Source organism: Rhinolophus hipposideros (genome assembly GCF_964194185.1).
Source record: "Rhinolophus hipposideros genome assembly, chromosome: X".
NCBI classification, from domain to species: domain Eukaryota; kingdom Metazoa; phylum Chordata; class Mammalia; order Chiroptera; family Rhinolophidae; genus Rhinolophus; species Rhinolophus hipposideros.
In genome coordinates this window covers 5834803-5859913 of record NC_138046.1, presented here as the reverse complement: position 1 = coordinate 5859913, position 25111 = coordinate 5834803, and the positions used below count along the sequence as shown (strand labels likewise).

General features: G+C 37.7%; 1 protein-coding gene across 1 annotated transcript in view; it reads right to left on the bottom strand.

The window, feature by feature from the left end:
* The window catches only part of F8 (coagulation factor VIII), a 122156-nt gene that overhangs the window by 57482 nt on the left and 39563 nt on the right, over window positions 1-25111 (bottom strand). The window contains exons 8-12 of the mRNA XM_081041946.1: window positions 23892-24150; window positions 23427-23598; window positions 10974-11067; window positions 6071-6285; window positions 4475-4625 (exon numbers count right to left, since the gene is read on the bottom strand). Of these exons, the coding sequence (XP_080898072.1) occupies window positions 4475-4625; window positions 6071-6285; window positions 10974-11067; window positions 23427-23598; window positions 23892-24150 (891 nt within the window). The remainder of the gene's footprint in view (window positions 1-4474; window positions 4626-6070; window positions 6286-10973; window positions 11068-23426; window positions 23599-23891; window positions 24151-25111) is intronic.

Below are 25111 nucleotides of genomic sequence, written 5' to 3'. Positions count from 1 at the left end.
CATTGTATGGATGTACCACAGTTTGTTTAATCATTTGCCTATTGTAGGATATTTTGATTGTTTCCAAATTTTTGTTTTTTATAAAAACTGGCAGATGTATTCTGCAGGGGCCCATTTGCAAGACGTTCAAGGTGGAGGGGAGAAAGGAGCGGTTTCCTCCCCTTTTCCTTTCTCCCTCTTCATGTTTTACCCAGGAGATAAAAGTGATCTGGATTCCAAAACCTATCCCCCCAAAAAAACAACAACTGAGTTTCCAAAAAGTTACATTACCTAATTCATCACAGGAAAGAAGGAGCCAGAGGGAGGAAAGCTCCCTGGTGTGGGGGGAGGCTCCCCTAGCTTGGTGCAAAATCCCCTCCTTAAATAGCTGCCCCAAATGGGACAAGCCTGGAGCTATAGCATTTAAAAACTACCCACACCCAATTTTATCAAAAACAAAGAAAAAATTTCCTTCCCCCAAAAAAACACCCCACAAATATATATTTTTTCTTAAAAATAAAACCCGAAATTCGAAGGCATAACTGTTAAAGTGAATCTGTGAAATTCCCTCTTTCCTTCCCTATTACTGTGAGGTTATTGGTACATTCCCAGGAGGGAACTAGCCCCAAAGGGAGCAAAAGGTGGGGGTTTCCCCAGCCAATCAGCAGCCAGTATGGATGTGGGCAGGTGATAGGGAAGCCACACCCCTTTGGAATTATCCAAGTGGAATGGGGAGATGGAAAGATGCATTCTTGTATAGTCTTCAGCCAATTCCAAGCCAAGTAGAGGCAGGGAAAGCAGGGTGACAGGTGAGGTGTCCAGAAAGAAGAACCAGGATCTTCTGGGTCCCTGTGGTCATGAGGAACCCTGCTTTCTCAGCCCCTAGACATGGGCTTCGATTATTTCCTCATAACTTTCTGCAATTCCCTCTTCTCCTCTTCCTGAAGCTCCTGTTTCACCATCCCAGGCCTGACTCATCACTTCATCCTTGGAAAGGTTGTGCTTTTCTCCCAGGGTCTCTGCACAGATTCACTCTGGCCTCTGGCTCCTCCTGATTGGCACTTCATCCTTGGGGGGGTTTCTCCCCTACTTGTGTGGTTTTCCTTCTTGGGCCTGCTGGGCAGGCAAGTGGCACACGTGCATGGGTAGAGTGTTCATGAGGTGCCACTGGCTGGTGGCTCAGGGTTTTGGAGCTGGCTCCGGGTTCTCTGAGTGTGTCCAAGTTTTAGCGATTATGGATAGAGCTGCTACAAACATTCCTGGATAGGTTTCTGCGTGAATCTAAGTTTTCATTTCTCTAGGGTAAATACCCAGGAGTGGGATTGCTGGGTCATATGGTAAGTCTATGTTTAACTTTGTAAGAAACTGCCAAACTGTCTTCCAGAGTGACAGTATCATTGCACATCCCCACCAGCAATGTGTGAGGGTTCCTGTCGCTCTGTACTCTTGCCGGCATATTTAATATTATTCTATATCTATTTTGTTTTATTTTAGCTGTTCAAATAGGCATGCAGAGGTATCTTGTATCTCGCTGTGGTTTTAATACGTATTTCTGCAATGGCTAACGATGAGAATTTTTCCATGTACCAGTTTGTCTTCCAATATCTTCTTTGGTGTGTGTCCAAATCTTTTGCCCACTTTTAGGTGTTTCTTTGTTTTCTTATTGTTAAGTCTCAGAGTTCAGACATGTGACATGCAAATATTTTCTATTGCTCCGTGGCTTGTCTTTTTATTCTCTTTAACAGTATTTTTTTGGTAGAGCAAAAGTTTTTAATTGTGTTGAAATTAAATTTATCAATTTTTTTCTTCTATGGACTTTGATTTTGGTGTCATTTATCAGAACCCTTTGCCTAACTCCAGGTCATAAAGTTTTCTTCCTACATTTTCTTTAAAACTTTTTGTGGTTTTACATTATGCATTTAGATCTATGATGCATTTTGAGTTAATCTTTAAGTGAGATTTAGGTCGAGGTTCATATTTTTGTATATGGATGACCAGTTTTTCCAACCCCATTCGTTGAAAAGACTATCCTTCCTTCATTGAATTGCATTTCCATCTTCGTCCAAAAATAAACTAGTCATCTATCTATCTATCTATCTATCTATCTATCTATCTATCTATCTATCTATCTATCTACCTATCTATATTTTTTCCTGCACTATAATTCTGTGTTATTAATCTTTGCCAGTACATTTCTATCTTGGTTACAGTAGCTTTATAGTAAGTCTTAAAGTCAGATAATATGAGTCTTCCAACTTAATTTTTCTTTTTCAATTGTTTTGGTTATTCTAGTTTCTTTGCCTTTCCATATAAATCTTATAACATGCTTTTCTCTACCGGCAACAACTAAAACTGCCTGCTGGGATTTTTTAAATATAAATTTTATTGGGGAGTATTGGGGAACAGTGTGATTCTCCAGGGCCCATCAGCTCCAAGTCGTTGTCCTTCAATCTAGTTGTGGAGGGCGCAGCTCAGCTCTAAGTCCAGTCGCTGGTTTCAATCTTTAGTTGCACTGGGTGCAGCCCACCATCCCATGCAGGAATTGAACTTGCAACCTTGTTGTTGAGAGCTCCTGCTCTAACCAACTGAGCCATCCGGCTGCCCCCCTGCTAGGATTTTAATAGAAATTGTATTAAATCTGTAGATCAGTTTGGGGGTAGCTGACGACTTCACTCTATTGAGTCTTCTAATCCGTGACTGTTGTATGTCTCTCCACTTATTTAGGTCTTTTAAAATTTCTTTCATTAGTGTTTTGTCATTTTCAGTGTGCAGATCCTGCACATATTTTGTTAGGTTTTGCCTAAGTATTTCCTTTTTTGAGCTATTGTAAATGGTGTTATTTTTGTAATTTAGGTTTCCAATAGATTGCTGTTCGTACATAAAAATATGACTGACTTTTGTATATTGACCATGTATTCTGCAGTGGGGTTCAACTCACTTATTGGTTCTAGGAGCTTTTTTTTTTGTAGATTTTCTATGTAAATAATCATGTCATAGTCAGTTTTAGCTCTTCCCTTTTGATCTGTATGCTTTTAAATCTTTCTAGTTTCCTTCCCCAACCTCCTTGCTGCCAACTACTTTTCAGGATTCTCAGATAACTGCTCCATGCATTCTGTTAAGGATTTTTAGCTGATTTCCGGGGGATACACAGGATGACATGTGCTTATTCCATCTTAACCAGCAGAACTCCAAAAGGCATATATTTTTAATTTAATGGTTTCAATCAGATTGTTTTCAAAAAGACCATACTAGTTATCCACTAATATTGTGTGAGAATATCCATTCACTCACAAGCCTACTAGTAATAAGTGTCTTATAATTTTGTCAGTCTGATAGGTATAAAGTGTTATCACATTGGTATTCAATTTTGTAGTTCCCTGTAAGATTGAACGTTTTTATCATTTTTTTTACCATTCTGATTTATGTGTGTATATAAACATACACACATATGTATGCATGCTACAGGATGAATTGTGCTCCAATCGAAATTCATGTATTGAAGTTCTAACCCCAAGTACCTCAGAATGTGACTGCATTTAAAGACAGGATTTTTGAACAGATGATTTGTTAAAATGAGGTGATTGGGGGCTCTAACTCTGTATGACTGGTGTCCTTATAAGAAGTGGAAATTTGTACATAGACGTGTGCACACACACAGGAAAGATCATGTGAGGACACAGGGAGAAGATAGCCGTCTACAAGCCAACGAAAGAGGCCTCAGAAGAAACCAATCCTTCTAACATCTTAATCTCTTAGATTTCTAGCTTCTAGAATTGTGAGGAAATAAATCTCTGCTGTTGAAGCCACCCAGTCTGTGGTACTGCTACAGCAGGCTTAGCAGACTAATACAATGTATATATGTGCTTATGTCTGATTATATAACCTGATAATGTAATCAGACATAAGCACATATATAACATGATCTACCTGGATGCAGAATGGTTAGTGGAAAGGTACAATATGGAAAGAGATAGGGAGATAAAAGGGAGCGGACAGCCAAGTGAATATCAAAATAACTTAAATATATACAATTTTTATTTGTCAATTATACCTCAATAAAGCTGGGAAAAATGTTGGGTGTTTTAACGTACAATGTCTTGATTCATTTGACTGTTAAATTACTATAGCAGGCAATCACTTTACATATGTAAAATTGCATTCCTTTTGTATTTCATGTGTAATTTACCAATTGAGTACATTTGATATTAAGTATGGATCATGCATGTTTGGATAAATGAAAGCTGTGTCTTATTTGATTTATCCTTTAAAAATAAAGTTCTCTGAATATTTTTTGCATTCTAAAACAAAAAAATATATGCATTATGTGATCACATTTATGCACTTATATAAAATTGTATATGATCATATGTAACAATTTTTAAGGAACTATGACTCTTGCGTGGCATATAAATTAATCCATTATATGGACAGTAATTTGGTGGTTTAAATTTCTCTTGATCTATTACTCTCTGGACTCAGGTGCTGCTTTACTTACTGTACATGATGTTGGAGAGTTGGAACTCTGGATCCTGGGGCTGCACTCCATCTGCATTGGGGAGGAAGCGCTGCATATTCTCTGTAAGGTACCAGCTTTGATTCTCATCAAATACAGAAAACAGGATGACATTTCTCTTGTCTGACATCATCTGTCAATTGCATGCATTGAAAGAAAGAAATACTACTACTGTTGTCAGGTAGGAATTGGCAGTCTACAATGGAAGTGATGACATGTGTGTGATCTATCTATAATCCTTTGATTCGATTCCACTTCTCCCTAGGGTCACTATTACGTTTACGGCAGGAACCAGGGCCTGGGAGTGGGAGTGCGTACTATGAGTGTAAAGGATATGTTTAGAGCAAATGTGTCCTCAGGGCAAGAATGTGACTGGACCCATTAAGCTTTGTTTCTTCTAGACCCAAAGCCATATGCTCTCTGATGTTTTGGTACAGTCTGTAGCCTCATTCTCTCCATGTTCAGATTAGAGGATTTTTCACTCTTTAAAGACCCAAGTGATTATTCAGTGACTTTCTTAAATGAGTTAGTCAAGTAAGATGAATGCCTTTCCTAACCTTCTATGGAGCAACTACCCTTCCACAAGGCTACCAATCTATAAACAATTAAAAATAGAAAACAGAAATCAAATAAAGCTAAGATGAACCATAAAATGTTAACTAACATTAATACCTTAACTTTTTCGTTTACAAAATTTTAAATTTTTTCAGAAGAGCAGTTTGTATATGAACTAAAGTTATGTTAATCACTTGCTAATTGAATCTTCTAAGATGTAATGTGTAAACTTCACTAATAGGTATCAATTTCATTTTGTATAACCTATCGCTACAGAAACCAAAATGGTGGGGGGAGGAAACTGGAGAATATAGAAACACATTTTAGTCCTCTTCCAAAACTGGTGGAAAAGCTATAATTAGAAAAAATTCATCAAGCCAGGTACTTGGCCAAATTCCTGTGCTTCAGTCTCTAAACCAATGAAAGGTTTCCAGACTAGTAGAAATCCAGTGTATCTTAAATAACCAAATGGACACATAGTTAAGCCTCAGCGATATGGCAATGAGTTTTTGGGAAGAATTAAGCTTTTCTTATTCAGAGAATTTAACTTTATTTTTTTTAAGTAGCAGAAGTCGTCCAAATTCTAGCCATATTCTGAAATGTTTCAGATCTTTCCCTGTATTTTGCTTAAGAAATATTTATTGAGCTCTAGAGAAGTCTAGGTTGCAATCTAGATTTGTATGCCATCTAAAAATAGGGGATAATTGAACATGTAAAAATGGGCAAGATCACCTTCAGAGAGTGGAATTTTAGACTGGGAATGAGTATTATAGAAATAAATCTAGGGCTTAGGTCTCCTATCCACTCAGTATTCAAAATTGTTACACCAAACTCAAAATCAGTGACAGCTGTGAGAAACCCAGGTCACTTCTTTTATTGGCCAATATTGTAGTCTACTGTATTTTCTGAATACTATAGGGGGACATACACTGAGAGAGTATAGGAAATACTATCTGGAAGTTCATGTGCATCACTGTTCCATTTTTAGCTTCAAATCTAGCACTTGGGAAGAGAGGGACTCACCTGGTTTCCCCTTTGATCTACAGATTCTTTGTAGCAGATGAGGAGAGGGCCAATGAGTCCTGAAGCTAGATCTCTCTCTAGATTAACGAAGCTTGAGTAATACCGGGTCAGGCACCGAGGATCTGATTTAGTTGGCCCATCTTCTACAGTCACTGTCCATTTATATTTGAATGTCTTTCCTGGCAGAATTGGCATATCTTTCAGATGTTTCACACCTACCCACATCCAAACCCCAAAATAGCTTCATTAGAGTTTAACAAGCCACATGTTGGTAATCATGTTGTTATAGCAAAGGCTCTACAAATCTATATTTACATAGGATGTTTCTCAATAAATGGAAACTAAATTTGCACCTATTATAAGTTTAAGATTCATACAAATTTTTTACAATGAAAATGGGCCCAGGAGATTTTTGCTAATCTGTTGGTTTGAGTTGAAGTGGGCAGGTCTACCCACTATTCCAAATATATAGAAATAACAGATTACAATTTTTATGCATAGCTTAAAATGTATAAAGAAGAAAAATATCTCAAGTGCTAAAACAAGAGAGACACCAAAGCCAGAGTGGTAAGCTACAGGTGATAATCCAGTTGACCCTGAGTTTAAGGCCTGAATATAAGCCAAGGATGTGGTGTCAAGAGATATAGTAGCTGACCCCTGTGAGGGGCAGAACTGAGACCTGCCCTCCGGCTAATGGGGCCTCAGGATAAGAAATGTCTGCTTTAGTCATTAACACTCACTTTGGGATGTAGTTAATACCTGAAGATGCAGTCTCAATGGAAATTTCAACTTTATATTCTTTTCTCATCCCTATTAGGTTAAGCCTAACCTATGGTTAGGGAACCTAAGAACGCAAATGGTGTGGTACCTGCTTTCAATATTTCTCAGCCTTTTCTCCTCCCTCTTCTAGTAGCTGAGAGTGAGGGTGGATGGGTAATAGAGGGAAGGGCAAATAGACTTTTGCTGAATAGGTCCTGCTGTTTGAACACTCTCCCTTTCACAACACTGTTTGGTCACCAATGCTTCCTGTGTGGCAGGTGCCCAAATGCTGGTCTTTTCTTAGGACACATGTCTGTTTTCTTTGGAGTCTATGGGGACCTCAGCACCTCACAGTTCCATGACTTCAGGGATGCTTACTTCAGCTCTTCTTAACCTCCAGTGATATATCCGTGAGCCTATTATCCTGGTATCCCTCACTCTGCCAGGCTGCCTTCTTAGGCCGGGCATCTTCAAAAAGAGATCAAGCCAGATACTTTCAACATTATCCGCTTGTTACAGAGAAAACTCATGCATCTTTGCCATGTCAGACAGCAGAAGGGCAGACTGCTCCACTCTTACCCTCTCTTCTTGTCTGCTAGTATGGGTAGTAGCCTTGTGTATGGCTCTAAATTTCAGGGTGCACATTCATTATCTTCCCAGAATTCTGTCACTATGCCCTTTTCTCATAGAGGAATGCAAATCAAATTGGCCTTAAAATTCTCATCATCAACAATGATTGTTAGAAAAGAGTGGATGGGGGGCTGCCGGTTAGCTCAGTTGGTTAGAGCACGATGCTTGTAACACCAGGGTTGCCTGTTCAATCCCCACATGGGCCAGTGTGAGCTGCACCCTCCACAACTAGATTGAAATAACTACTTGACTTGGAGCTGATGGGTCCTGGGAAAACACACTTAAAAAAAAAAGTTAAAAAGAGTGGATGGAAAACTATTTGTAACCAGCCTATGATATGATACTGAACATCACATGATACTGAAGGATCCATAAAGTTTAGCCTCTAAGGTACTAATGTATTCAGAAGTTACACTTCCAGAAAAACAAAAGAAGAAAAGAACCAGAACTGTATAAGAGCGGTAATCGCACTAACCTACAAGTCCAAAGAAAAAAAATCCAAAGATGGCAGCTTTGTAGCAGGCCTAAAAAGTGTACGAATTAAAACAGTAAGCTGGTGAACTACAAGAATATCTTTAAGAAGAAAAAAAAGGATTGGATATTAAGCAATAATTAGAGTGATTAAGAAGCTGGAAGACCTAAGGGATATGGTGAAGAGGCATACGTTTCTTCTAACAAAAGCAAAGAAAGTCTTTAGGAATACACACACAAAATTTACAAGGTCAGCATGGCCCAATTATAAAGCAAACTAAAATTTAACATGATTTTGAACTGCTGGTATAGAATGGGGAAGGATAATCTATTTGACTTTAATAGTAAAATCATTGGAACTGTAGACTAAAGAACAATCACAGAATATCACGTAGTTCTGCAGTAAATTCAGATACTTAGAATAAGCACATACGAAAATAATACGAATGCTGTTTTGTAATTTTTAAAGTTTAGAATAAATAGATGAAGGAAGGAGTTATTTAACATTACAGTACAAAATGTAAATGTTATCAACTTTAGTTTTATAAAAGTAAAGATTTTATAAATGTAAAGAGATGGTCAACACTACAAGAAGTTAAATTAAAGCAAAAGGAGACACCACTTTTCACCCACTGGATTGGCATGATTTTAGAAGACTATTATTGTCTAGCTCTCCAGGACGTGGGAAATTATATTTTCATACATGACTAGAAGGAGTGCAAATTACAAAAGTAAAAGTAAACGCTGGCATTAGTTGTGAAATGGAAGAATAGAGGAGGGGAATGGGGAAAGGTCACTGTTGTTAATATCTTTAATTAACAAAGTATGGAGTCAGAGATATTCAATCACGAAAATATATAAAAAGTGGATGTTTAGTATATTTTTAAAGTTACAATGATAGACAATTGAGTTACTAAAAACACTGATAAAAGTCTAAATGATTGGAAAGGGAGGAGGCACAATGCTAAATCCTCATGTAACACAAAATAAATATATAATGTCTAAATTTCAAAAACAAAGGATTAGCATATAAGTAATCTTTTGGAGATACAGAGATAACCATCAAAAATTTAAAGCAGAAATGCTTAAAGATGGTTGTCTCTAGGCAGTGAAACTTACAGCCAGCCTGTCTATAGTTTTAAGCATCTGTTGTTTTGATAAAATAAATATGCACCCAAAATTAAATAATAGAATATGTATAACAACCAATCTACTAAAAGGAAAGATATGTAACAAACAATTTACAAAAGGAATACAAGGATAAAGTAATTGTAAATAAAAATATAAAATTACTGGAATACATACAAACATATCAGTAGTAACATAAATGTGTTAAATAGGGCTAAAATCCCCTGTTGAAAAATGGAGATTGGGTATAAAAACAAAACCCAGATATATGCTTTTTACATGGGCCAGCCCTAATATAAAATCAACAAAAATAAGAGAAATAACAGCATGGAAAAGGTAAACTAGCTAAGGATGTGTAGCAATGCTAAAATTAGCAAAATAGAATTCAAGTTAAGGAGCATAAAATAGAACCAAGAAGAGTATTTTTATTGGTAAAGGTAATCCAGAAGAAAGATATGTCATGAATGTTTAATCAACAAACAACATAGTAAATAAAAACTGAAGTTGTGAACTATTCTGAAATGAAAGGTAAAGTGATTACTAGATATAAAAAGCCTGGATGTAGTCAAAAATTGAATTCAGAAAAAATATGACCTTAAATGCATGTACTAGGAAAAATAATGCCTATAATTAAATAAACTAAGAAGATAAATGATAGATAGATAGATAGATAGATAGATAGATAGATAGATAGATAGATAGATAAAGGTAATCAACCCAGCAGAAAAATAATCAAAGGAGAAATGAACAGGAAATTCACAGTAGAGGAAACCAAAATGGCTAATAAAAATGTGAAAAGATGGTCAACACTACAAGAAATTAAAATTAAAGCAAAAATGAGACATCACTTTTCACCTACCAGATTGGCATGATTTTAGAAAACTATTATTGTCTAGCTATCAAGGATGTGGGAAATTATATTTTCATATATGACTAGTAGTAATGCAAATTATTACTTCATTTGGGGATAAAGGTGTGGCTAGCTATTAAAAATAAATATACATATACTGTGACTCAGAAATTCCAGTCTGAGGTCAGTGAACTTGAAGATAGATCAATAGAAACTATCCAATCTGCAGAAGAGAGGGAGAAAGAAAAAATATCAAAACATTAAAGCATGTGGGACAATACCAAAAGGGCAACTATACATGTAAATGGAGGCCGAGGAAAGGAGAAGTTGAACAGGGCACATATTTGAAGAAATAATGACTGCAATCTTTCCAAATTTGGTGAAAAACAAATTTATAGATCCAGGAAGATCTGTGAACTTCAAGTAGGATAAATATGAAGAAAATCACAACCAGAGAAAAATGACATAGAGGGGAAGAACGATTCAATGGAATCAAGACAGCTATTATAAAGGCCAGTGAAACAATATTTTGAAAGTGCTAAAAGGAACAAAAAGAAAAAAACTCTTCACCTGTGGAATTCTGTGTTCAGTGAAGTTATCCTTCAAAAGTAAAAACACAATAAAGACATTTCAAATAAAATAAAACTAAGAGAATTTATCTCTAGCATACTTGCACTATAAGCAATACTAACGAGAATTCTTTAGGCTGAAGGGAAATTATCTGAATGGAAGTGATGCCAGAGGGAAATTTGGATTTCTAGGAAGGCATGAAAAGATAATGGTAAATAGCTGGGTAAATATGAAGGAGAGTACTTCTCATAATTTTCTAAAACTGCCTATGACTGTTTAAAGCAAAAATCATAGCATTTCCTTGCAGGAATTGAAAGCATGTAGACGTAATCTATATGGAAATTATAGTGTAAAAGATGGTGGGTGGTAAATGTGCCTGCCTATAGGGTACATAACAACCTCACAAGGACCAACATAATTTTAGTTGTTACTGAGACTGTGACCTCATCTGTATCTATCGGCACGTAAGGACTATATAATTGAGGCAACACTTACCTTTTGGCAGTCTCCCTGAGTGCAAAGGAGTGACATCAGTGATTCCATGAGGGAAGATGTTATATGGTCGGCTTGCTTGATTCTTAAATACAATCTGAAAGTATAAATGAGATATAAGGTCAAGTCCTAAGACAACTAGAATCAAGATGAAAAGTGTGGCCTATCTCCAGAAAACAAAAGCTGCTTTGCATTCCTATCATAGGGGGTTGAGTCTAGATTAAGCTCAAATTATTTGTTCTTTTCATAAAATTGCTCACACAGCTACTTAGGTTTCTCACAAAAGACCCCATTTCTTTAAAATCATTTCAGTTATTTCAGGAAGTATTCCTTGCACCTTCACACACGAATTGGAATTTGAATGTCACTGCTTCCCCTCAGCCTGTTCCACCATTTGGGTACTGTCGTGGGGGGCGGCCTGCGGGGCCTCCTGTCCCGCTCCCCACATAAGAACGCAGGACATGGTGAGGCCAAAAAGGAACACCCACGGAGCCATAGGTAGTCATATCACTATATTCTCACCGGCGGCATCCGCCTCTCTGCAATCCGCTCTTGCTAGCCCCCATTTTCTGCTAGCGTAGCCACAGCAGTTGTGTTAGTGGCCAATGGCTCACTGGTTACAGCTGACGGCCAATAAGCCACAGCTGATGGCCATCCAATTACAGTTGATGGCCATTTACTACCCGAGCCAGCACCTTTCTATGTGAGGCCGAGAGCCTGGAAACTGCTTTCTGGAGCTCTGTCCCTACAGGCACTGAATTCCCCAATAGTGGAGAGGAGAACAGTGATTTAGGTGATAAAATCATCACTGCATGAGCAGGCATGACGGGGAGCAGTTGGTTATAGATTAAGCGAGGGTGGCGGTCAACGTCGTCTGATTGCACGAACTTTAAAGGAGAGGAAGGATGGAAGAGCAATAACACGGACACAGCAGTTGAGAACCCTGAGAACAGCACCACAGGCTCTAGTTCCAAGGATAAAAAAAAACCACTTCCACTTGCATTCTTGTCTTAAAAGCCACTCATTTGGTAAAACCCACTAAACATCCTGTTTTTGACCTGTACCCAAGCAGCAGAATGATGCAGGAGAAAAAAGTCACACAGCTCTGCACCTAGCCTCTTTAAATTAATGACGGTAAATCTCAAGTAGGCACTCAAGTTACCTTGTCCTATTATGTTTTCCTAGAAATTCACTTTCCCACCGACTTAGTTGACTGTTTGCTTCTTGGTCCTCACTCTCAGGTGCTTCTTTTTTCACTGAGAAAAGTGAAGCATTAAAAAAAAAAAAACTGTCTCATTCTCCCACCATCAACTCTACCCACCTATATGCATATATGGCCATATTCTCTCCTGTTAAAATCAGCTTCTATCTCAAGTCTTTGGTACTAGTACGCAAGAAGGTTGTAGCATCTTCCATTGAAAAAAACTTCCTTTTGGAACAGAATAGAGAGCCCAGAAATAGTCCTGTGCATATATAGTCAACTGATCTTTGACAAAGAAGTAAAGACAATAAAATGGAACAAAGATAGTCTTTTTAACAAATGGTGCTGGAAAAAAAATTTACTTGCAGAACTTACACCCTTCACAAGAATTAATTCAAAATGGGTCATAGACCTACATATATATTTTTTTGGAATTCCTCTGCATGTGAGATTTGTCTGTGCTACCTCATCTATTTATTTATTCAATTATTTATTTAGATCAGTAAAGACTCATGGATATTTATTTTATGCTTTTAAGTATAATCCAATACTACTCTATTTATTTTGTTGCTCTAATTCTACCAGCTTGGCCATTAGAAGCTCTTCAAGTTGGCTCCTATATCCCTTATATCCGTGACATTGTCCCACTTTTTTTTTTTTTTGAGCACATTCTCACTTTCTGGAACCACAAGATGCTCCAGTTTTGTCTTGCATTTTCCCTGTCCCAGCCCTAGAGTAACCAATTCTCCAAGCCCTTGGCTCCTTTTATTGGAGACTGGTATCAGAAACCAAGATTCAAGTGTGCTCATTGCTACTGGGGTGTCGTTTCTAGGTCCTCTCAGTGGACAGAACTAGGAAATATACTAATATTTATGTAAAAACATGTCTATAATTATTTCTGACTCTAGCCATCTGTATCTATATTAAGCTAAACATGAGTTTGTACTAAGGTCTTCAACGCTGATCCAGTATCACACGATTCATTCTAGCCTTTCCCTTTTGTTTATTTATAATTATCCTCTCCAACAGTGAGAAAGCTAGCTCCCACCATCTGTCATTCATTTACTTAATCTTCAAATAATACCAGTTTTGTTTATTCCTTTCCAATCTTAAAAATTTACTTTTCCTCCTAAGAACACTAGGTAGGATTTCTAGTAAATTATTAAATAAAGTTGGTGATACCCGTAAACTGCGTCTTGTCCTGATCTGAAACAGAAGGATATCTGAGTTTTACCAAGTATGGTGGCGACTGCAGGTTTCTGCGAATCTTTATCAGAATAAAGATGTCGCTTGCAATCCCAATTTCCTATGACTTTTAATTCTGAATGGAGTTGAATTTTGATAAATGCCCTTTCTGAAACGATTGAAGTTATTAAATGATATTTTACCCTTTTAATGTGTTAATATAGTAGATTACCATATTTGACTTTTTACTGTTATGTTTACCTAGTACTCCTGGGTTTAATCAACTAGGTCATAATGTATTACATATTGTATATACAGCAATGTGTAATGTATTATACATTGCTGTATTGGGATTATTAAATTTTGTTTAGGGTTTTTGAATCTATGTTTATAATGCATTTGGTCTGTAATTTAAATATTCCTTTCTCATAATTTTCTGGCCAAGTTTACAACTAAGGTTATGCTACCTAATAAAAAAGAACTAATGGGTCTTTCCTCTTATACGCTACATTTAAAATTTTAGTATAAAACTATGTATTCTGTGAATATTGGTGTAAATTGCCAATAAAATGGCAATCCTTGCTAGGTTAATAGTAATTTTCTTTCAAAACACTGAAGACATGATTTCATTGTCTTCTGGGTTCCTTTGTTGCCCTAGAGAAGCAAGCTGTCAGTTTATGTGGCAGTTTTAAAATATGGCTCCCAAATTCTTTGATACTCCTTCCATTAAGAGGTAGGCCAAATTGTCCTCTCCTTGATTCTGGGCTTTGGTGGGCCTTGGCTGCTTTGACTAAGATTGTGTCATAAAGTGTTTTGTAAATTCTGATGCCGGGTAATAAAAGGTGATGAACTTTCTAACTTGCTTTAGTGGAACACACACAGTTGGAGCCCTGAGCCACGTGTATGAAATCCCTATCCTGAGGCTGCCAGGGTGTGAGAAAGCCAAACCACAAGGACAGTCATGTGCTCTGCTGGCAGTTGTAGTCTTTGAGTCATCAGCATTCAGGTGCCAGACGTGACTAAAGGTGTCTTGATCCCTCCAGATCCACTGATTACCACCAAGTGACCTCCGTCAATGCCACATAGATCAAGAATTGCCCAACTGAGCCCTGCCTGAATTCCTGACACACATAACCTGTGAGAATGATAAAATCACTGCTGTTTCAACCACTACATTTTGATGTAGTAGGGTTCATAGCAATAGTAACCACAAGAGTTTAATTCTCATTCCTTTGAATCTCATCTTTTTTTTTGTCCATTTTAAAATATTGTTTTTTTTCAATTACAGTTGACATACAATATTATATTAGTTTCAGGTGTACAACATAGTGATTAGACACTTATATATTAATAACTTACAAAGTGATCACCCCTGATAAATCTAGTACCCATCTGACATCTTATACACATTTCAATATTATTGACTGTGTTCCTTATGTTATACTTTGTGTCCCTGTGACTGGTAACTACCAATTTGTACTTCTTAATCCATTCCTTCTTTTCAACTATCCTCCCAATTCCTCTGCCACCTGGCAGCCATCAGTTTATTCTCTGTATCTATGAGCCTGTGTCTGTTTTGTTTGTTCGTTTATTTTGCTCTTTAGATTCTATGCACAAGTGAAATCACATGACATTTGTCTTTCTCTGTCTGACTTACTAGACTCAGCACAATACGCTCTTGGTCCATCCATGTTGTTGCAGGTGGCAAGACTTCATTATTTTTTACAGCTGAGTAATGCTCCATTGTATATACAAAAGGTTGGACAATTAAGTTTGTGAACTTTCTACCCTGTAAGTGCACCTCTTCTTTATCCATTCATCCATTGATGGACACCCAGGTTGCCTCCATATCTTGGCTATTGTAAATAATGCTGCAATGAATATATGGGTGCCCATGTCCTTTGAAAGTAGTGTTTTGGTTTTTCAGATAAATACCTAGAAGTGGGATTACTGGGTCCTTTTTTGTCTGTTGTTATAGCCTTTGTTTTAAAGTCTGTTTTGTCTGGTTTAAGAATTGTTACCACAACTTTTTGTTTGCTTGTTTGTTTCCATTTTCATGAACTCTCTCTCCATCCCTTTCTGTCTGGGTGTGTCTTTTCATGTGAAATGAGTCTCCTGTAGGCAGCATATGTAAGGGTCTTGTTTCCTGATCTATTCAGCCATCCCATGTCTTTTGACTAGAGCACTCAATTGCTTTATATGTAAAGTAATTGTTGGTAGATATGTAGTTATTGCTATTTTATTATTCATATTTTTATCTTTTCCTTGTTCTTAAAGAAGTCCTTTCAACATTTCTTGTAATACTGGTTTGGTGGTGATGAAATCCTTTAGCTTTTTCCTGTCTGGGAAGCTATTTATCTGTCCTTTGATTCTAAATGATAGCTTTGCTGGGTAGAGTAATTGTGATTATAGGTCCTTGCTTCTCATCACTTTGAATACTTCTGGCCTGCAAAGTTTTTGTTGAGAAATCAGCTGACAGTCTTATTGGAGCTCCCTTATAGGTTTCTTTTCTCTCTTGCTGCTTTTAAGATTCTCTCTGTCTCTAACCTTTGGCATTTTAATTATGGTCTGTCTTGGTGCGGGCCTCTTTGGGTCATCTTGTTTGGGACTCTCTGTACTTCCTGGGCTTGTATGCCTATTTCCTTGAAGTTGTCACCGAGATCATTGAGCATCCTTATGAACTCGCATCAAGTAGGTTGCTTGTCTCCATTTTTTTTTTTTTTTTAGTTCTTTTTCTGGAGCTTTGTTCTGTTCTTTCATTTGGGATGTTTCCTTGTCTCCCCATTTTGGCTGCCTCCTTGTGTTTCTTCCTATGTATTAGGTAGGGCTGCTCTGTCTCCCTGTCTTCGTAGTGTGGCCTTATGTAGTAGGTGTCCTGTGAGGCCCAGTGGCATAGTCTCCCTGGTCGTGTGCGCTGGGTACTCCGGGAGTGTCCTTTGTGTGGACTGTGTGCCCTCCTATTGTGGTTGCTATTTGCATGTCAATACGAGGGATTGGCCCTCAGGCTGACTGGTTGTGAGGACTGGCTGTGACTACAGTGGAGAAGCTGTTGTGCAGGGGCTGACACTACAGAGCAGGATTCGCTTTAGCAGGGCTCTGGTGCCTGCCCAGTCTGCCCTTTGTGGAGGTGGTTGGGTGGTGCTCTCGTGTGGTCTGAAGTTGGCCACTAGATGTACTGGTTCTGGGGCTTCTTGGGAGGGACCCTGTTGCAGGCCATGTTTAGCCACTGAATGTGCCCTGCCTGGGGCCACTTTTTATGAGCTACAAAGTGATCTACAGATGGTTGCCACCTGTTCTGGGCTTGAAAGTACCCAGGAGAGGCTAAGCTGCAAACTGAGGCCAGCTGCCACTAGTGCTGGGCATGGGGTAGCTTAGCAAGAGGTATGGGGCATGCTGGGGTCAGATGCTGCTTGTTTGGGGTTTGTGAACTTTTGAGAGATTTTATGAAAGTCTTCAGCATGAGATAAGGCAGACCATTTGTATGGAAAAACCACTGGAAGTGGCTTGGGTGGGCCCACAAGTTGGGTGGGGCAGGGTCTCAGAATCACTAGGGCAGGCAAACGAACTGATTTAGCCAGGTTGATTGAAACTCAGATATGGAGGCTGCCTATGTCTGCACTATGGGAGTGGGGAGGGTTCAACAAAGAAATAATGGATTCTACCAGCACTTCTATCTGGGAGAAAGCTGCTGCTCCAGCTCTCACCTTGAGGCGCGACAATCCAGTTCTTCTTTGTATGTCCCTGGCACTTTTCAAGCTGCTGCCCCAGCGCTGGAGCTCAGAGTGAGTGAGTCCATCAGTGAGTAATCTGTGTGCCGGCCCTTTAAGTGGAGTGCCTAGGACTCTAGCAGCCCTCCACCTCACTCAGCCACAATCTCTGCTGGTTTTCACAGCTAGAAGTTGTGGGGACTTCTCTTCCTGGCACTGGAACCCTGGGCTGGGGAGCCTGGTGGGGGGCTGGGACACCTTGGTCCTCTGGGTAGACCGCCACAGCTGAGACAGCCCTCCTGATTTTTTAACCACAACACACAGGTGTGGGACCAGCCCGTTCTGTATCTCCACTCCTCCTACCAGTCTCCATGGCTTCTTCTGTATGCTTGGTTATAGAACTTCAGCTAGACTTCAGGCAATTCTCAATGGTGGTTGTTCTGTAGTTTCATTGTAGGTTTTTTTAAAACATTTTTTAAAGATTTTATTGGGGAACAGGACTTTATTGGGGAACAGTGTGTACTTCTAGGACTTTTTTCCAAGTTGTTGTCCTTTCAATCTTAGTTGTGGAGGGCGCAGCTCAGCTCGAAGTCCAGTTGCCGTTGCTAGTTGCAGGGGGTGCAGCCCACCATCCCTTGTGGGAGTCGAGGAATCGAACTGGCAACCTTGTGGTTGAGAGGACGCATTCCAACCAACTGAGCCATCCGGGAGCTCAGTGGCCGCTCAGCTCAAGGTGCCATGCTCAATTTTAGTTGCAGGGGGCGCAGCCCACCATCCCTTCCGGGACTCGAGTTGAACTGGCAACCTTGTGGTTGAGAGCCCACTGGCCCATGTGGGAATCGAACCAGCAGCCTTTGGAGTTAGGAGCATAGAGCTCTAACCACTTGAGTCACCGAGCCGGCCCCTCATTGTAGTTTTGATGTGGTTGTTAGAGGAGGTAAGCACAGTGTTTACTTACTCTGCCATCTTAATTGGAGCCTTCTGTCTTTCTTTTCTTTTTTTTTTTAAGGAGGGCGCAGCTCACAGTGGCCCATGTGGGGACAGAACTGGCGACCTTGGTGTTAACACCACGCTCTAACCAACTGAGCTGACTGGCCACCCCCTTCTGTCCTTTTTTAAAACATGTTTATTGAGGTAATATTTATATACCATAAAATTCACCCATTTTAAGTGATTCACCCATTCAATGATTTTTTTTTTTAGTAAATTTACAGAATTTTGCAATCATCACCACAATCCAGAATTAGAACATTTCTATCACCCCAAAAAGGTCCTTCATGCTGGGTTGCAGTCAATTCCTGCTCCCACCCTAGACCTTGACAACCACAAATATGCTTTGTGCTCTATAAATTGGCCTTTTCTGGATATTTCATATAAATTATGTAGTATATGTCTTTCTTGTTTGACTTCTTTAACTTATAATGTTTTGAATTGCATCCATATTGTATCATGTATGAGTTCATTTCTTTTAATTGTTGAATAGTATTTTAATTATATGGATATAGCACCTGTGTTTATCCATTCACTAACTGGTGAACATTTGCATGCTTTTCAGTTTAGGGCTATTACGAATAATGCTGTTATGAACATTTGTATACAAGACTTTTTGTGGACCTATGTTTTCATTTCTCTTGAGTATACTCATATGTCTAAGAGTGGAATTGCTGGCTTACATAGTAACTCCATTTTGAACATTTTGAGGAATGGCCAAGTGTTTATCAATTTCCCCACATCCTTGCCAACACTTATTATTATCTGTCTTGTTGATTATAACCATTCTAGTGGGTGTGAAATGTATCTCATTGTGGTTTGGATTTGCATTTCCCTGATGGCTAATGATGTTTAGCATCTTTTCATGTACTTATTGGCCACTTTGTATTTCATCTTTGGAGAAATGTCTATACAAATCATTTGCTCATTTTTCAGTTGGGTCATTTGTCTTTTTATTATTGAGTTGTAAGAGTCTATTTATTTATTTTGGATACTAGACCCATATCCAATATACAATTTGCAATTATTTTCTTCCATTCCATGGATTATCTTTTAACTTTCTGGTTGTTGTCCTCTGAGGTGCAAAAGTTTTCAATTGTGATGATGTCCAGTTACCTATTTTTTTTCTTTTGTTGCTTGTTGCGTTTGGTGTCATATTTTTTAAAAAACCTCCATTGTTTAATCCAAGGTCACAAAAATTACTCCTACATTTTCTTCTAAGTGTTTTACAGTTTTAGCTTCTATATTTATGACTTTGATCCATTTTAAGTTAATGGTTATATATGGTGTAGGGAAGGGGTCAACCCTTATTTTTTTGCATGTGGGTATCCAGTTTTCCCAGCACTATTTGTTAAAAAGCCTATTCTTTCCCCATTGATTGGTCTTAGGACTATTGTCAAAAGTCAACTGACCATAAATATATAGGTTTATTTCTGGACTCTCAGTTGTATTCCATTATTTATGTGTCTATCACACTTTTGATTACTGTATCTTTGTAGTAAGTATGAAATCAAGAAGTGTGAGTCATCCGACTTTGTTCTTTTTTTAAAAGATTCTTTTGTCTATTAGGCGGTCCTTTGCAGTTCCATTTGAGTTTTAGGGTCAGCTTGTTAATTTCTGCAAAAAAAGGCAGTTAGGATTTTGATAGGGATTGCATTGTATCTATAGATAAATTTGGAAGAGTCTTAAGAGTAATGGACTCTTCCAATCCATGAACATAACATGTCTTTCTGTTTATTTAGATCTTCTTTAAATTATCTCAGCAATGATTAGTAGTTTTTGGTGTACAAGTCTTGCACCTTTGTTTGTTAAATTTATCCCAAATTATTTCATTGTATTTTTTATGTTATAGTGAATGAAATTGTTTACTTAATTTCATTTCTAGTTTATTCATTGATACGACTATACAGAAATATATAAATACAACGTATTTTTTAATATTCATCTTGTATCTTACAACCTGGCTGAACTTGTTTTCTTAGTTCTAATAGCTTTTTTGGACATTCCTTAGGATTTTCCACATATAAGATCATGTTATCCACAAATAAAGACAGTATTATTTCTTCTTTTGTAATCTAAGTGCCCCTAATGCATTTTTTGGAGGGGACTCATTTCACTGGCTTCCAGTACAATTGTAAATCGAAGTGACAAGAGAGGACATCTTAACTTGTTTCCAATCTCAAGAGGAAAACATTTAGTTTTTCATCATATTATAAATTTTTCTTAGATATTCTTCATCAAGTTAAGGACCTTGACTTCTGTTGCTAGTTCATTGAGAGTTTTTTTTCTCTCATGAATTGGTAGTGGATTTTGTCAAACCCTTTTCTCTACCTATTACACCTATTACATAATCATGTACTTCTTATCCTTTATTCAGTTATTATGGTGTATTTCATTAATTTTTATATGTTGAATCACCCTTGCATTCCTGGGATAAATCCCACTTGATCATGATGTATAACATTTTTTAAATGTTGCTAGATTTGGTTTACTAATGTGTTGTAGAGAATTTTTGTATCTGTATTTACAAGGGGTATTAGCCTCTAGTTTTCTTTTAAAATGTTGATATTTGTTTTGTGGCCTAATGTACGGTCTATCCTGGAAAATGTTTCATGTGTACTTGAGAAGAATGTATATTCTACTGGAGTTGGGTAAACTGTTCTATAGATGTCTGTTAGGCCTAGTTGGTTTATAGATGAAATGAGATTAGCCATTTGTTGATAACTTTTGAAGCTGAGTGATAGGTTCAAAGAAGTTTATTTTTACTGTTTTCTGTACTTCTGAGTATGTTTGAAAATTTCTATGTGAAAGGTAAGAAATAATCCTCAAATTCTTACATTTTAATAGAAAAGCTCATTAGGATTCAGCAAGGTGTCCAAAAGCATAACTTACATAAATCAAAGAATGAGGGAGATCTATCTATCCTAATATGAAATGATATCCAAAATACATTGTTAAATTTTAAAAATCAAAGTACAGAACAATTTACATAGTGGTCTTATTTTGTGTAAAACATGTACATATACACTTGTATAAGTACAGAGGATGCCAAAAGTGTATACACATTTTAAGAAAGGAAAAAGGTGTATTAAAATTGTAATACTCAATATATACCAATAACAAAAGATGACTACAAGTATGTGTGTACTTTTTTTGGCACCCGCAGTACATACTATTTCTGGATGGGAATATAAAAACTGACAGCAATGATTGTCAGGCTATGGAACTATAAGTCTAAAAGGAATGAAAATTTGCTTTTCATTGCATACACTTTTTGCCTTTTGAATTATTCTTGCCAGCTAACTAAAAAAAGGTAAATGTAATTTATGAAGAAAAATTGTATTAAGAATAGTTAATTAAAAGTTTGGAGAAGTGCAATGAGGGAAGACTTGTCCTACAGATATCAAAATGTATTACAAGTAGTTGTAGTCATTAAAACAGTGTGATAACATCACTTAAAAATAATGAATTTTAGCAATTTAGTGTTTGATAAAGAAGGCATTTTTAAATTAGTAAAGAAAGAACTGATAGGGCCAATTGGATGTCATTTGAGGAATCCTTATTTGACAGTATGCACTATACCCACAAGTAACTTGCAATGCAATTAAAATGTGTATTGTAAAAATAAAACCATGATAGTAAAAGAATAAAATATAGTAGACTATTTTTATAATCTCTTGGGGTTGGTGAAGACATTCCTAGGCAGAAAAGATTGATAAAAGATTGACCACATGAAGATCAAAAATCTTTGTAAGACAAAAGATATCATAAAGGAGTTAAAGTATACAAGTGACAGACTGACAAAAATATTTAAAAGATAAATAACAATGTGCCAATATCTATAATGCATAAAGTCTTTACAAATGTATAACCAAAAGATGACCATTTTAATAGAAACCTGGACAAAATTTATAAGCAGGCAATTCACAGAGGGTGTCATGTAAATAGTCAACAAACATGAAATACTATGCAATTTACTACTAACCAGGGAAATACAAAGACAATATATAAATCTTTTACTTATCAAATTGGAAATCTTGCTGAACATTTATAATATATATTGTTGTCAATGGTGTGGGGAAAAGGGCACTCATATACTCTAGGTGAGGGTATAAATTGATACTGAATTGTTGGAAGGCATTTTGGCAATATCTAACAAAACTCCATGCTGGGAAAGGCAGTCTCATGTGCAGTCTTTTGACCCCTGCTTGGCCACGTAAGAATGGGCCTTGGGCCTGGAACACTTCCTTAGTAGGAAATAAAGAGCCCACATAGCCGATTCCAGGCTTATCTCCTTGTGTGAGAATATCTTTCCCTGTTTCAGGCTCAGTGAATGCTGCTTTGTTCTGCGTAAGCATGTGCATCAATGGGCCTCAGCCATGCCCCCAGCTTTCAGCATTTCAGACTCCACGGGGGAGTGTTGGGGTTCTTCTGTTGCAACAGGAGAGGGGTGCACGTAGGCAAATTGCCCTGCATCGGCTGCTGAGGGAGACCCACTTAGCCATGGGGTACTCATATACACTACTGGAGCAGATCTTGCTCTAATATGTCTTTTCTCTTTGTGAGTAGAAGTATTGTTCCAACCAGTGTTTACCTGTTGTGCCTTCCTTGGTAACTCCAATACCAAGATGCAATAGGTAGAGGTGTTTGGACTTCTATTCCTGGTGGCTGGCAGTGTGATGATATTTGCTGTCCACCATAGTGCATGGTGTTCTGCTCACCACCACGTGTATAATAATCAGTGTCCTTTGTAACATTCTTGAGATGCTAAGTTGACGCAACCAACCATCTAGCTCCAAAGTGATTGTGAAAAAATAACTCCTATTTTTTTGAAACCGATCTTCGTTGAATATTCTGTTCTTTGCAGCATGAGCATTCTTAATACCCTATATCAAGGGTCAACAAACATTTTCTGGAAAGCGCTGCTTAGTAAATGCTCTGGGCTTTGTGAGCCATATCCAGATCTGTCACATATTCTTATCATTATTACTCTTTTCTTTACAACTCTTTAAGGATGTAAAATCCTTCTAAGTTCACAGGCTGTCCAAAAACAGACTGGAAGCCAAATTTGGCTCACAGAACATAGTGTGGTGATTCCTGTACTATATAATTTTCATATAGTTTTAGAAGGATATGTATCAAGTCTGAACAATGAGTATTTCAAAAGAGTGTGGCAGGTTTAATGGGTGGTGTTAAATTTGTATTCTATATACTCATATTTAAACAAATTTATAATCTACATTTATTTGTGTAACATTTATAATTTTTAAAAGATAATGCCCTTTAGAGACAAGGCTGAATTATGAGGATTTCAGAAACTCAAAAATCTCCCGACTTTTTCTTCTTACCCAACCTTCTGTTTTCTCAACTTACCAACAGTGTATCTCCAACTTCTCCATAAAGTAAAGGTCCCAGGATTCCTGATTCATACTGAATAGCTTTGCGCGTTGTGAATGTTTCATCTGTGTATGCCATAAATCGGACTTTTTTGTACTTCCTGCCAATCTGGTGAGGACCATTTTTCAAATACAGACTTTTATAACTTCTGTATCAAACACAAAAAGATGAGAGGTTAGAATGGAGAATTCTAGGTAGAGGACAGTTGGCTAAAATCCAACCTCTAAAACAGCTGATACGACTCAATCAAAGAAAAGAGATAGAAAAATACAAGCATCCTTGATGCTTAGCTATTTTAGTTTCCAAACATAATGCCCTTGACAATTGATTCCACACTAGTACCCACTGTAAACATGACTTGAGGATTTGTTGTTTTGAATAACTAGTAATAATCTCTTGAGTACGGGGAAGCGAAAGTAGCAAGAGTCAGAAGGTACTTACGTGTCACTGGAGGTGGGGCCTGAGGGGGCATATTCCCAGTCGTCCTCTTCAGCAGCAATATAATGCACCCACGTCTTAGGATGCTTTTTGGCAACTGAGCGGATTTGGGGCAAGGGAGGAGAGTAGTCATCATCTAACCTGACAATGTCCATGTCAGAGTCATAAGGATCTTCGTAATAGTCGTCTTCTTCAATATTTTTCATCCGTAGTTGGGGTTCCTCTGGGCAACTATCTACTTTGACATAAGCTTCCATACCATCTGGAATCAGACAAACCACGCAATGTCAGGTGCCTTCAAGACTTTCTTGCCTTAACTTCTATGACTTCATTCTCTTTCACTGGGCCTTCAAGGCACTCGCTTAAGTGTTCCCTTCTCCACGCCAGTGCCCTTTGTTGTCACTCTTCTGTATGGATTACCTTCTCTGTCTCTGTACTTGCTGGTTTCTTCCTGTGGCTTCTGCACTCATCATTTCCCTTTTGCCTGACTCTCCTTCAATACGTGTTTTAACCCCTTTTCGAGACTCACTAATTTGCTATTATAATACATATGAATATTTCCTTTCTGGAACTGACTCTGAGCCTATCACTCCCCAACTTACAAATTATAAACAGGGAGACTTGAGGAACCGCATATCTTCAGCGTTTGGAAGCCTAGGTCAGACCAACTCTCTGTCTCCACAGTTACCTAATGATTTCTATATTTACTCCAGTGAAGTATGACACAAAATATCGATTAAATAACAGCTTATCAGGAAAAATGTTAGGGTAGATATAAATTTCAAGACACATCCAAGTTCATGAAAACATGAAAAGGTAAAACAAAAAATAGAAGAAATATGTTATATATTTTAAGAGCATATCTGCCTGTGACTAGTTGTAAACCCTGTGGCAAGTCTATTCAGCGATGTCAATCTTATCTTTATGTTTTATAAAATGTGGATAATAATCCTTATCCTATCTATGCCATGCGGCTATTTTGAAGAGCAATATTAACAAGGGAGACCTGTTGACTGTATAATGGGGAACGGGGCAGACGTCAGGAGCAGCAGACTACTAGTCTGGGGTTCACGTGGCCTTAAACACAATTCTAGATCTAAAAATGAAGGCTTTTGTCTGAGGTCCAATAAAACAAAGCATTCTTCTGAAAAACAATTAAAATCAGTGAAAACAAGTGGTCAGAAAGAATAAAATAAAACAAGACAGAAAACAAACTCCTCTTA